General features: G+C 37.1%; 1 protein-coding gene across 1 annotated transcript; it reads right to left on the reverse strand.

The window, feature by feature from the left end:
* Positions 1–502: 502 nt before the first annotated feature.
* LOC132186422 (uncharacterized) lies at positions 503–4,608 on the reverse strand. The gene is made up of 4 exons (XM_059600392.2): positions 4,299–4,608; positions 2,127–2,237; positions 1,087–2,032; positions 503–985 (listed from the first exon to the last, which is right to left on the reverse strand). The coding sequence occupies exons 1-4, from the start codon at positions 4,509–4,511 to the stop codon at positions 750–752; spliced, it is 1,506 nt and encodes a 501-aa protein (XP_059456375.2). The 5' UTR covers positions 4,512–4,608; the 3' UTR covers positions 503–749.
* Between the last annotated feature and the right edge of the window lie 8,904 nt (positions 4,609–13,512).

Genomic DNA, 13,512 nt, shown 5'->3' on the forward strand with positions numbered 1-13,512 from the left:
TTTTTTTTTTTTTTTTTGGGGGTAAAAACTCTAGGCCGGGAGACCAATTGTGGCTATTCTACCTGGGCGTGACTATAGTAACACTTACCCGCTAGCCGCATATGAAGGACCTAAACGGTAGAAACCGCATGCGCTTCCTTAAGTCCGACTGAGCCATAACCTAAGTCAGCCCCACCTAGGTATCAATGAAAATTAAAAGTGACTAATACTAATCACGCATATGTGAAAATTCTCTATTGCAAAGATTCAATACAAGAAGATAAAAGAAGAATAACATAAAAAATGGTATATAGCACTACTCTTTTATTACAAGTAAAATTACATACCATATTTTTATTTCTCAATATTGTTGCACTACTCATCCAACCCTTGAAGAGTTTTTAATTGTCACAGAACTGAAATGTCATTTTTGTTCAATAGCTACTCGTTGTCAATGCAAGAGCATCACGAGGAAGACAATGTTGACAATGTTGAAGAATTGATTTGGAGCAAGCATGTTTGGCTGGTGACTTGGCCGGACACCAATAAATCAAATATGGTTTCCTTCATAGCACCCTGTTTTGGATGTTTAAGTATTTTATGTAATTCATTCCTTTTTACTATAACATATCAAATTTGTGTGAGAAGCAACACATCCATTACATCAAGAAGCCAGAATTACTGAGCCCTAAATACTTTGACATACAACATGATACACCATTTACGATTCAAAAATTCTACATGTTTTGCCAACTCGAACCCACATGCAGTTAACTTCCCTCATCACAAGAGGCCTCATCCAGCAACTCAAGAAATCCTCTCTGAGCAGTATTTTGGGGCACAGAGACATTAAAACGAAGCCCATGGGAAGATGCTGCGTCAAACTTTGTCCACAACTCTTTCTTTAGAGTATTCTCACCCGGAACTTTGCCTCTGCAGATTGTGCTTTCAGGTTCCTTCCATATTGGAGTGCTGTCCATGAATGCTAAATTACCATCACGAGGTTCTGTGGAGAAAGAGACTTTTACTTTGTATATCATGTTCAACATGCTAACTCAGTTGACCAAAAGAACAGGAAAAAACAAATCACAAACAAATAAACAATACCTTGATTACAAGATTTGTTGGTTTGCAGAAAGCCACATTGAACAGTGTCCTCCTTTGATAAAATCGAGTTCATTTGCTGATTGAAAACATGAGATGTTGCAGGGATCTGGCAGTCATCGGCTGCATTCTTCAATGACTTCTCATCAGGTGGGTTGAGTAAAACACAAGTCTTAGGAGGTGAAACAAACCAATCTGGTGATGTTTCTGCCTTTTTCTTTCCAACTCCTGGTTTATAAGCCTGTTGAATCCCTAAGAGCTCTGGATACTTGAAAGCAAGACCCTCAGAATCATCACTGGCAGAGGATTCGGAAAGTTGTGAACTACTGCAATGAATTCCAAAAGGAAATGGGGTGGACTTATGGACCCTGTGATTGCCTTGATGAGAGGACTCGGATATAGGTTCAAGCAATACACAAGATTTTGGAGGTGACATTTTCATGCATGGAGTCATAACAAGCATGGAACAGTTTCGTTTAGACAACATGGGTGAAGACACAAATTCAGACTGTAGGGTGTTTCCCTTTTCAGTGACGGCAGAATCAGATGGCTTACTAGGAGTTGGCCTTATATGCACACCTTCAAGCAAATTATCACTTATATCTCCTGAAATAGTAAAATTAGATGGTGGCCCAGTAATAGTATTGAACGTAATCCTTTCAAATACTGATTTAGATGGGCCCTGATGTTTGGATGATAGAGCTTTTGATATAGGCAGAGGTGTAAGCAGAAACATCTGTCTACCTCTCTCAATAGTGCAGTCAGCACGCCATGACACAAGGGGAGAAGGAGAGATTAAAGAATCCAACTTGCTTTGCTCTGGACTGTCAAGAGCATTGCTTTCAACTTCATTAGCTGAAGACACTATTTTACTAGCACCAGTCTGTCTCAGCTGATTCTCAGATTCCATAGGACTGGAGAGCACCTTCTGAAATCTGGGGAACCATGGCTGCATTTAGAGAAGATGGTAGTCCATATCAGGAAGAAAGAAAAAAAAAAGTACGGAAGTGGGATATGGTGACAGAAATGACAGAAGGATTAACCTTTAAAGAAGAAAGCATTTCAGACAAGAAATGCGTGAAAGATTCAATTTCTGTTCTCCCGTGTTTGCTTGTTGCCTTCAGTTTAAATGCTTGCACAACGAGTTCATCAATCTGCCATTGCATACATTAATTCATACATAATCTAGCATCTCTCATCAAAGAACTCCATTTAAGAGGAGCAATGAGAACAACATAACAAGCATGTTCATTCACTGTCAAATAACAGGTAATAGTGTTTGAGCAAAAACAAGTTTAATGATAAGTGGTTCACCACAGTAAAGCAGTATAAAGCATATATATCTGCTGCCTCACTGATATATATTATGAAATCAATGAAATTTAGAGCTGGGACAGACTTTCAACAGGCAGTGATTTCAAACACCACTCAATTATCATATATAGATTCAAAAGGCTCCACTCACATATATCTTATCCTCAACAACGTAAGAAAAGGCAGTTAACACATTAACCAGATCTTCTAGGTACTAGGATATGACTGTTTGACCTGAACCATCGCAAACATATTCACACAGCATTCCAAATTTTTGAGGTCATCTTGGGCATTGCCAGATGGTGATGTCATAAATGGCAAAAGGAGAGGGTGCTACGGGTGCTATGGCGCCCATGTCTTTTTGTAACAGCTTTTCACAATTCAATGATGAAATTTCTTTACATAACAATCCTACATTTCAAATTATGTGTGTTGCTATATATGTTCTTCTCAAACTAATGGTGTCATTTCTATATATTCTATTATAATTTACATTATTTCATTAAAAATGGATTATCAACTCATGAAGCTAAAACTATTATATCAATACAAAGTAATGGTCAATCGCTACTCATATTCATAGGTTTCAAATTTATGTGGCACATATATTGGGATGGATTAGCATGTAACGTGTGTCACCTTGTGACCATATTATTACCAATAGTCAACTGGCATTTGTGATCAATATATAGCCTAGGCCCCCTGAAATTTTTTTCTAGCTCTATCACTGAATGTTTCTGTTACTAAATACCTAGTGATTACAAAAATATGCTTCTAAAAGAGTCAAATACAATATTTTCTGAACTATAAATTCAATTCAAATACATAACGTGCACGTCTGTGTCCAATAGGTGTCCTAGCTCTAATTACAATTTTCTTGTAAAATGAAGAAAATGTTGCTAGACGGCAACAAGAGGGCTCAAAATTACACATGAAGAACTTCAATGAATGACCAATTTAAAATCCATATTATCATCATATATACTACCTTCTTGGTTTATTTCATCTTATTCCGTAATGCTATGGTTCTCAGTGCCACATTAACTATGTTTGAGCAAAGATGAAAGTGAAAAATGGGAATCTACAACAGGAAATGTTACCATTCATTCCAAAATTCTCGACAACGCCCTCCCCCCCCACCCCCCCGGCAAAAAAAAAAAAAAAAGAAGCAAAACTGAAGTTGCATTGAATCACTAGCTCAATCGTATTGCTTACAAATATTATTAGATGATATGAGAACACAGACATTTTCCCAGTCAATCAAACATAGATTGAAAAAAAAAATGGAGATCCCAGTACCCCAATTTCAAAAATCTACACATTTTAACCACTTTAACATCCTCTCTAAAGAAACGTCAAGCAACTCGGGATTCAGTTATACAGATGAGTGAAACGAACCAAGTAAAAGTTCTCAGTCTAGTACATATTCACATCACGAAAGGATACATAACTCAAAAGCATTTGCAGAACAACATGGAAAGCATATGAAAGAGGAACAACATGAAAGCATAGAATGACGAAGTATAAAATAGCCAATATATTCCATCAAAAACACTTGGATAATAAAAATCTCGCCTCGAATAACTCCCTCCATTAAACATTTCCTTATACATTCTCAAACAAACCCTCTCTTTTTCCTACCTACCAAAACAACGTTCAAAGAAGACAGTTCAACAAATCAAGAAACAAAACCAAATCACAAGATTCGTCAGACTATAAGATCCAAGTACGTATAGCAGTGTTTTCTATAATTTAAAATGAACTCTAACTTTGTCATTACTTGAGATTGTAAACATATAAAGCACACATTTTAAAGTCCTTTTTCCCTTTCATTTTACACTTACGATTCCCGAGAACCAAACAGATCCTTAGGGATCTCTCTCTTTCGCTTAGAGCGTTACCTGGTGGACTAGAGAGGAGAGATCGGACTGGACGAGCATGAGGCGGTCGAGCGCGTCGTCTTCTTCACCCGCCCTAGACACAGCCTTGTTTGTCGTCTCCGATAATTTCTTCTTCGAATTGAGCGATTTGGAGAACCTTCCACCATGGTTGTTGTTTGATAAGTCTTTCAGTGCCTTCCTTCCAGACTTGGCTCTCCCTTCGTTCCTTGGCATCTCCCTCTCTCAAACGCTCTCGCTGTGTGTTTGAATTTCTTGTTGGGTTTTGTAAAGGCGGGCTATTTTGTGTATTTTTCTAGAAGGTAGCGAGTCAGTGAATGGGTAATTTTATAAGGAAGAATCAATTTCTTTTTGGATTGATTTCAAACGGAAATAATGTTAATTACTATCTTTTTATTCTTTTAAAATCTTCTTAAAGCTAAGGTTAATATGGCTTTCAAAATCACCATTAAATTTTAGATAAATTATACTTAAATTTTAATCCACAAATGATTTTAAAAGCCACATCAGTTTTAGAAAAATTTTAAGAGGATAAAAAATTAGTACCTAGCATTAGTACCGCTAATTTTAAAATTATCATTAAATTTAAAATCATCATTATTAAATTTTGATTTATTTATAAATGTTAAAAGGCACGTTAGTAATGTCACAATTAAGAGGACTTACCCTCCTTATAACATTACTCATTTAACTGACTTGGCCTTAAATCGGCCCATTTTGTCCCGCAACCATTTTGTTTTTGTTAAAAATAAAAGAAAGAAATCCAATTTAGTTCCTAAATTCTAAATAGGATTTCTTATAAGTTTTCAATTTTATTAATTAGAGTGCCAGATCGAATACTAAACCGCAGGCTAAGGCACACATCCTCTCTGTTGCAGGAGTGAGTTCCAAACAACGTTAGTACTTGGGGTTGGCAAATCGCGAGTAAGCTCCTTCACGTGCATTAAGGGGAAGATCTACGATAAAATTAATGGGTGGAAGGATAAGTTTTTGTCATAAGCAAGAAGGGAAGTGCTCTTAAAGGTAGTGATCCAAGTCATGCCAACTTATTGAAAGAAATCATGATGGGGAAATATAAATGCAAAAGAGAGAAACAGAAAAGAGACACAAGACTTAAGGTGGTTTGATTTAAGACCTATATTCACACACTAAAGCCCTATTGGTTACATCTTGTTTTATTGAGTGAATATGATTGTACATAAGAGCTTCATTATATAGAAACTAGAAGGAAAAGAGCTCTTATATTTGAGTAATGTGGGACAAACTCACTTCTTATTGTAAGGAAAGCAATGTGAGAGATTCCTTATATAGAGAGTAAAGGGAGAGGAGCTCCCAACTATTAGCAATGTGGGACAAGCCCACATTGCTATTCTAAAATTCCCCATCAAACTCAAGGTGGGAACTTGTGAAAGCATGAGTTTGCTTCTTGATCTCAGCACTGAAGGAGGTGATTGATGGCGCCGGAATTGAAAGCATTGGCAACTTTTGAACATTGGCAACTTTTGGCCGAAATTGGCCAACTATGGGCCTAACACGAAAGCCAACTATAGGCTAAAATGGGCATGGGCAATACCACAAATGCAAAATTACAAATAATGGGCCAATGATCAAATATAAAAGCCAACAATGGGCTGAAATAGGCATGGGCTTCAAACAATACCACAAAGGTCGGACCTGAGTTTTAAACAATACCACAAAGGCCAAAATACATGGGGCCAATTATGGGCCAACAAGCCAACTGTGGGCTCAAATATGTATAGGTTCGAAACAATACCATAAATGTCAAATACACGTAATGGGCCAACAAAGGACTAAGAAAAATAAACTAGGTCAATCAAATGGCCAAAATAATATGGGCAACTTGGGCCTCTTTTGTGGGCAACTTGGGCCTCTTTTGGTGGCATCTTGGCCTCTTTTGTGAGCAACTTTGGCCTCTTTTGATTTTTTATTATTTTTTATTTGAAAAAAAAAAAATCATATTCTCGAATTACAAAGATTGTGATAAGGATAACCTTAATCCCCGTAACCAAACATAACCGGAACTTAAACCAGAATATCATATTCCTGAACAAGAATAAGAACATATGAATACTAGAATAAGGGTAAATAAAATCTCTAACCAAACATTCTTTGTCTTCTCAAAGAATCACAAAACAAACTCGTAAGATGAAGCCTGCAGCAGCTCTGGGTGGCTTCAGTCACTGAACCGGCTAGATGGGATGGTGTTGGACAGCGCGGTGCTTTTTGAATCTGGGCGTCGCAGAGGTGGCGGAGCTCCATGGAAGAGCTGGCAAGAGCAGGGCCGAAGGGAGTTCGGACTTGGCAGGAGCAGGGCTGTGGCCGTTCAGACTTGGTAGGAGTGGGGCTGTGGACGACTAGGAAGGATGCCTGCGATTGGCCAAGGATGGTCGGAGGAAAAGTTGATGGACAACCGAAGGAGAAGGATCTAGACATGGCTTCTCCCTTTTTCTTTTTTTTTCTTTTTCTTTTTCAAAACATAAGCAGCGTGGAACAAAGGCTCCCCTTTCTTTTCTCAGCATGGCAGCATGCGCAAGTGTGGGACAAAGTGACAAAGGCACGACCAGCAAGAAACTCAGAAACCAAGGAATAATTTTCGATGGAAATATGAAAAGAGTGAAGAGTGAAGGCAAATAATTTTCAGTGGGGGCAAAGAGAAGTCTTCGGGCTGGGAAGAGAGACCTCTCAGAGCAGAAAAGAAAAAGGAATATAGGAGAGCAAGTGGGCGATCTGTATGGGTGGAGAAAAAGAAATGAAGGTGAGTTGTTTGAAGAAATGCCTTAAAGAGTAAGAAAATGTTTTAGGATGAGAGAGAGTTTATTGTAAGGAGAAGATATGTTGTGTGTGTTGGGTGCAGAGAAAACGTAGAATAAAATAATGTAAGAAAGGAGAAAATTAAAAGAGAGTGAAAGAACTCTGGGCAGTGCAGCTGATTGTGGAGAAGTGTTTGGGAAAATCTCTTTGTCTTAGATGAAAAAGAGTGAGCAGAAGTGTTTGAAGAAGTGTTTGTCTTAGAAAATCTTTCTTTTTTTTCTTTTCGTTTTTTTTTTTTTTTTTTTTTTTGTGAAAAAAGGATTATGGGAAACTCTTTGGTTGAAGAGGAAATAAACTTGGCTAAATGGTGTTGAGTGTAATAGAGTGGTAAGAGTAAGTGTTTCAAGATAAAGGTGGAGAAATAGAAGAGAAGGTGTTTGTAAAAATGTCTGAAAGAGAATCAATGGTAAGAACCACAGAATTACTTTTCCAGATTAAGCTGCGATGAAGGCATGGACAAAATCCAAAATTATGTTTCCAGATCTGACCGGAAATGAGAAGCAAAATGAAAGTTTTGTAACTGTAAAACAATCCAAAACAGAGAAATTACAGGGAAATGGACAGAAAAGAAACTTGCAAAATAAGAGTTTTGTGATTGTAAAACAATCCAAAATAGAGAAATTACATGGAAATGGACAAAAAATAAACTCGCAAAATAAAAGTTTTGTGATTGTAAAAACAATCCAAAACAAAGAAAAATAAATTACAGAGAAATAAAATAAATTACAACAAATAAAAACAAAAGGACTAAACCAGAATCTAATAATTAGCGTTAGTCTATTAGCTCTGATACCATGAAAGAAATCATAATGCGAAAATATAAATGAGCAAGAGAGAAATAGACAAGAGACACAAGACTTAAGGTGATTCGGTTTAAGACTTACATCCACACACTAAAGCCCTATTGGCTACATCTTGTTTTATTGAGTGAATATGATTGTACATAAGAGCTTCATTAAATAGAAGCTAGAAGGGGATGAGCTCTTATATTTGAGCAATGTGGGACAAACTCACTTCTTATTGTAAGGAACGCAAAGGGAGAGATTCCTTATATGGAGAGCAAAGGGAGAGGAGCTCCCAAATACTAGCAATGCGGACATTCTAACACTTATACCATGAGTGTTTTTCAACTGCCTAAGGCTTTGTGTAAGAACATTAATTTAATGATGTCAAAGTTTTTGTGTGAGCATAAGGAAAATGACTCAAAAATTGCATAGATGAGTTGGGGGAAAAATGGGAATGGCAAAAGAAATGGGTGGTTTAGGTTACAGAGATTTGGAATGTTTCAATATGCCCTTACTTGGCAATTGACAAAGAATCCTGATACAGTGGTGGCAATAATTTGTAAGGAGAAATACTACTCGGATGGAACATTTTTGGATTCCAACTTAGGGAGCAAGCTATATTATGTGTGGAGGAGTATATGGAATGCAAAAAAGCTCTTAAAAGAAGGCTTGATTTGGAAGGTAGGTGATGGGCTCTCTATTAAAATATAGGAGGATCGATGGATCCCATTGCCAACTTCTTATTCAATTCAGTCTCCTGTAAGGATCGTAGACCAAGAAGCTAGAGTTAGTTTCCTCATTGATGAAGAGACAAATTAGTGGAATATCTCATTGATAAATGAGGTATCCATTGTGGAAGAGGCGGGTAAAATCTGTAGCATGGCAGTTTGTCCTAGAAGGCAAAGAGACAAACTTGTCTAGGATGGTACAAATAATGGGATGTTCTCTGTTTGGAGTCCCAATAATCTTGCCAATGATAAAGTAGTGATAGAGAAAGGCCAGTGCTCAAATGCTAAACTCATTACCAACCTGTGGAAGGATGTCTCGCACATTCAAGGGCCGAGAGTGGTGAAGATGTTTATATAGAAGACCTACAACAATATTCTGCCCACAAAGGAGAATTTCTTTAAAAGAGGCATTGCTCCCAATCCTCTATGCCCAATATGTGGCTCGGAAACAGAGACCTTGGGCCACATCCTTTGGAGTTGTTCTTCTGCTAGAGATGTTTGGATGAAGTATAATAAGAAGATCCACAAGTATCCTAGTGATGATGACGGATCCCTAAATCTCTTTGACAAGCTTATGGGAAGATTGGGGGAAGAAGAGATGCAAATGGTGGCTATTGTCGCAAGGCAGATATGGCTTCGGAGGAATACGATTATTTTTGGAGGTTATTTCCTACCACCCTCAACTTTAATCAAATATGCGAAAGACTAGCTAGATGCGTTCTGCAAGGTGGAGCAAGGTAGGCGAGGCAGCAACACGACAATAGGAGTCCTAGTGGAGATGGTTTGGAAACGACCACCACTCAAATGTATTAAACTAAACTGGGATGCTACCATTAGAAATGGTGGACAAAAGATGGGCATGGGAATCATTGGGCAAGATCATGAAGGGCGAGTAGTAGCAACGTTGTGTGCATCAAAACCCTACATCACCGACCCAGCCATTGCAGAGGTTATAGCTGCATGAAAAGTGGCTGAATTAGGTAGCTCCCTAGGTTTACCCAATATCATAATAAAGGGAGACGCCATGGAGATAGTTCAAGCACTATGTAAAGATAAAAGTTGTTGGGATAGAGAAGGACAAGTGGTGAATGATGTGAAACATCTCCTTACTAGTTGTCAATCATGAAGGGTGTGCCACGTCAAGTGAACCGCCAATAAAGCAATGCATAGACTAGCAAAACTGGCCTTTAACACTTATTAGTGAGGATTAGCTTTGGAAATAGGATTTTGAGATTTGAATTAATTATACAAGGCGCAATGCCGTCTTTCCCCCTCCCCTCTCTGCTAAGGTTTCATTTCTAGTAAAGAGTGCCATCGGAGGGGGAGAACCTTTGTTCTCCCCTTCTGGCCCTCCTCCCCTCTCCCTCTTTTGCCTCCCCCCTCCCTTCCCATCGCCCTCTTTCTCTTAGCGAGCTAGCCCATTTACTTGATGCCCCTAGCTCTTTGGGTGCTTTTTTCCTTTCCCTTCCTCTCCGCCTCTTCCCCCTCATTTGGTCCCCTTTTTTTGCTATAGGCTTTTGGATCAACCGTTCTTTGCCCGATCTACTGCCCTTGTCGAACCCACATCGTTCCTCCGCTTGTCCTCTTCGGCTCCATCCAAGTTCTTCGCGTCCCAGCCATTTTCCCCCGGCAATCTTCCTCCCCGACGTGGTTTATATTTCGGGTTTCTTGTTTCTTTGTTTTATTTTCTTGTATTCTCTCACTTTCTTGTTTTTGCTTTTGTTGTTTTTGCTTGTTTAGGTACTCTTTGTGGATGGTGCTCATGGGGTTTCACTCAAACTTCCCTCTCTATTTGAGTGCGCACCAATCTCCTCCACGCTTGCTCCGCTGCCCACCGTTCTCTGCTGGGCCTTTTTTGTCGTGTCCCCCCACCGCGATGAGCTTCCAATCCCCCTTCCATTTCCTGTTTCCGGCAAGCGCGCGATCAGCTATTCTTTTTTACTGCTGTCATCCTTTTAGTGTGCTTTTTTATGTTGGTTATTTCCCTGTAATTTTGTCTGGCTTTCATTTTTTTTTTTTTTTTTCTTTCTGTCTTGTTTTGTTTCCCTGTATCGATTTTGTTTTTTGCTTGTAATAATGCTAAATCCTCTCTTTTGATCTGCCCACCTGATGCCCTTCGGGGTAGTTGATTTGGTCCAAACCTTTGGGTTGTGGATGCGAACGTTATCCTGGCTTTTGAATCTAGGAGGATGAGTTTTGGCTAGGAGTTCTTATTCTTCAATGCTGAAGAATAAGAGCTATCTATGTATTGGTTTGAGTCTATTTGGCACAGATCTGTTGTTTAATTTGAAAATTAGTCATAGGTTAGCAAATTTTGTATAAGTCTAGAATGTAATACGTCATATTTGACACTTGTAACCTCGTAGTTTCGGCTATGGTTGCTTCAGAGCTTTACTTTGTGTTGTTTGAGCTTTATGCTCGTTTATCAATAAATGAGATTGAACTGTTTCAAGAAAAAAAAAAAAGATTTTGTGATTTGTATTCATGAGACTATATTTGCTGAGCAAGAGATGTTTTGAGCAATGAAATCTTAGAAGTCAATTTCAAAAAATAAAAAATAATTATAGTACTCACATCCGGCTCCACAAATATTTAGTTAAAAGCCATATTTTTTTATTATATATATATATAGAGTTTGCATCCACATAAATCTTGTCGTGCGTACAAGAGGGGCTAAGATATGTGCGAGAGTAAACTCTCTCTGAGATTATGGCGCTACTGAAGGCAATTTCGCCATTCTCATTCACAAATCTTGCTTTGCATCCACCACCCAAGAGAGGTATGTACCTCTTTGATCGTTTCGTTTTAAATTTTTGAGTTTTAATTGGTTTTTTTCTTCTTCTTTGAAACTTTTTTGCATGTTTCAATTTTTGAGATTATCTGCAATTGAATTTATGAGATTATGTATAACGGATCTCAATTTTACAGGGCCATTTCTATATATATATATATATATATATATATATATATTGGGTTAATTTTGAAACATGTTAGTGTTTTTTTTCGTTTTTGTTAAAAACACATTTGATTAAGTTGTATATAACTTGATTTCATAACCCAAACAATATACATAGAAAAGCGTAATTCAAAATATTGTAAAATGCAAACATCTATGATGTTTTCTACATGTTGTAAAATTCATAATATTTAAAACCTCTATGAATTTGTAATATTTTGAAATAGGCATTGAATTACACTTTTCTACATGTGATGATATGTTGATAAGCGCAATTCAAAAATATTGTAAAATTCAAATCTCTATGATGTTGTTTTCTACATGTAAAATTAAAAATTTTAAAACCTATATGAATTTGTAATATTTTGAAATAGGCCTTGAATTACGATTCTATATGTTGTGATGATATGTAGAAAAGCATAATTCAATGCCTATTTCAAAATATTACAAATTCATAGAAGTTTTAAATATTTTTAATTTTACAACATGAAGAAAACAAAATTAGGGTTTTTAAATAATTAACTCAGGGTATTTTTGTCCGCCCCTAACTCTGCTAGTTAATTATTACATTTTCATCATTTGTTCCCCTTTCGAGTCATCTTCCACATTATAAAAACCCTGAGTCTTCTTCCTCCTTACCAAAACCCTAAGGGCTCGTTTGGTTTGCAGAATAAATCTCTGAAATGGAATGGCTATTCATATGGAATAGTCATTCTTTTGTTTAGTAGGGGTCTATTCCTAGGAATAGTTGGTGTGTTTGCCAACAGAACGGGCCGTTATTGTAGCTGGAATGGTATTGTTCTATCTACAGTAACTGTAAGAAAATAGTACAGTAGACCTGAAAAACAATTTTCCTCTCTTCAACAAAAATCACATCCCCCTCTCTTCCCAATAATCCTGCAGTAAAACAAACCCATCTAACCTAACCACCCCCTAACTCCACTTATTTTCAACCAAAAAAAAAATTCTAAAGCTTCTTCCTGGCTTCTCCCATATTTTTTTTTTTTTTTTTTTTTGAAAATAAGTGGAGTTAGGGGGTGTTTAGGTTAGATGAGTTTGTTTTACTGTAGGGTTATTGGGAAGAGAAGGGGATGTGATTTTTGTCGAAGAGAAGAGAATTGCTTTTCGTGTCTAGTGTACTATTTTCTGACCGTTACTGTAGCTGGAACAGTATCGTTCCAGCTACAGTAACAGCCCATTCTGTTGGCAAACACCCAGTTATTCCAATTTGAATGATTAATCACATCCACACAGGAATAGCTATTCCTCTAAGAAATGAGAGGAATAGCTATTCCTTATGGGAAGGATAAGGTTTTCCCAAAAAAAAAAAATTTATTTTTATTTTTCCTTAAAACTTAAAATTAGGCCTTGAATTTCGTTTTTCTACATGTTGTGATGATATGTAGAAAAAATGTTATTTAAAATATTGTACAATTTAAACCTCTATGTTGTTGTTTTCGACATGTTGTAAAATTCAAAATATTTAAAACCTCTATTAATTTGTAATATTTTGAAATAGGCATTGAATTACGCTTTTTACATGTTGTGATGATAAGTAGAAAAGCGTAATTCAAAATATTTTACAATTCAAACCTTTGTGATGTTGTTTTCTACATGTTGTAAAATTCAAAATATTACAAATTAATAGACATTTTAAAGAGAATGAAGAAGCACAAAATAAAAGTTTTAAAGTTATATTACCTGACCGGATAGCTCCCAAGCACCTTGAGAAAGGGCACCGACTTCTTTATGATGGCCAGATATTCTTCCATGATCGGATCACCCACTGACATTGAATAGTTATAAAAACACATAGTCTGATAGCCCAAGACATCATCAATGAGCGCGCCTTTTAGAGGGACAATTTTCTTCTTGACCTAGAGAACTTCAAAAGCTTTCATCTCCGAATCCACAAT

The sequence above is a fragment of the Corylus avellana genome, chromosome 6 (assembly GCF_965113065.1).
Source record: "Corylus avellana chromosome 6, dhCorAvel1.hap1.2, whole genome shotgun sequence".
Lineage (NCBI taxonomy): Eukaryota > Viridiplantae > Streptophyta > Magnoliopsida > Fagales > Betulaceae > Corylus > Corylus avellana.

Excerpts from the sequence above, each read along its gene's own strand:
- LOC132186422 (XM_059600392.2), bottom strand. The coding sequence starts at position 4,511 with ATGCCAAGGAACGAAGGGAGAGCCAAGTCTGGAAGGAAGGCACTGAAA. Across the intron at positions 2,033-2,126 it reads AAATGCTTTCTTCTTTAAAG|CCATGGTTCCCCAGATTTCA; the intron begins GTTAATCCTTCT and ends CTCTAAATGCAG. Across the intron at positions 986-1,086 it reads CAACAAATCTTGTAATCAAG|AACCTCGTGATGGTAATTTA; the intron begins GTATTGTTTATT and ends CTTTCTCCACAG.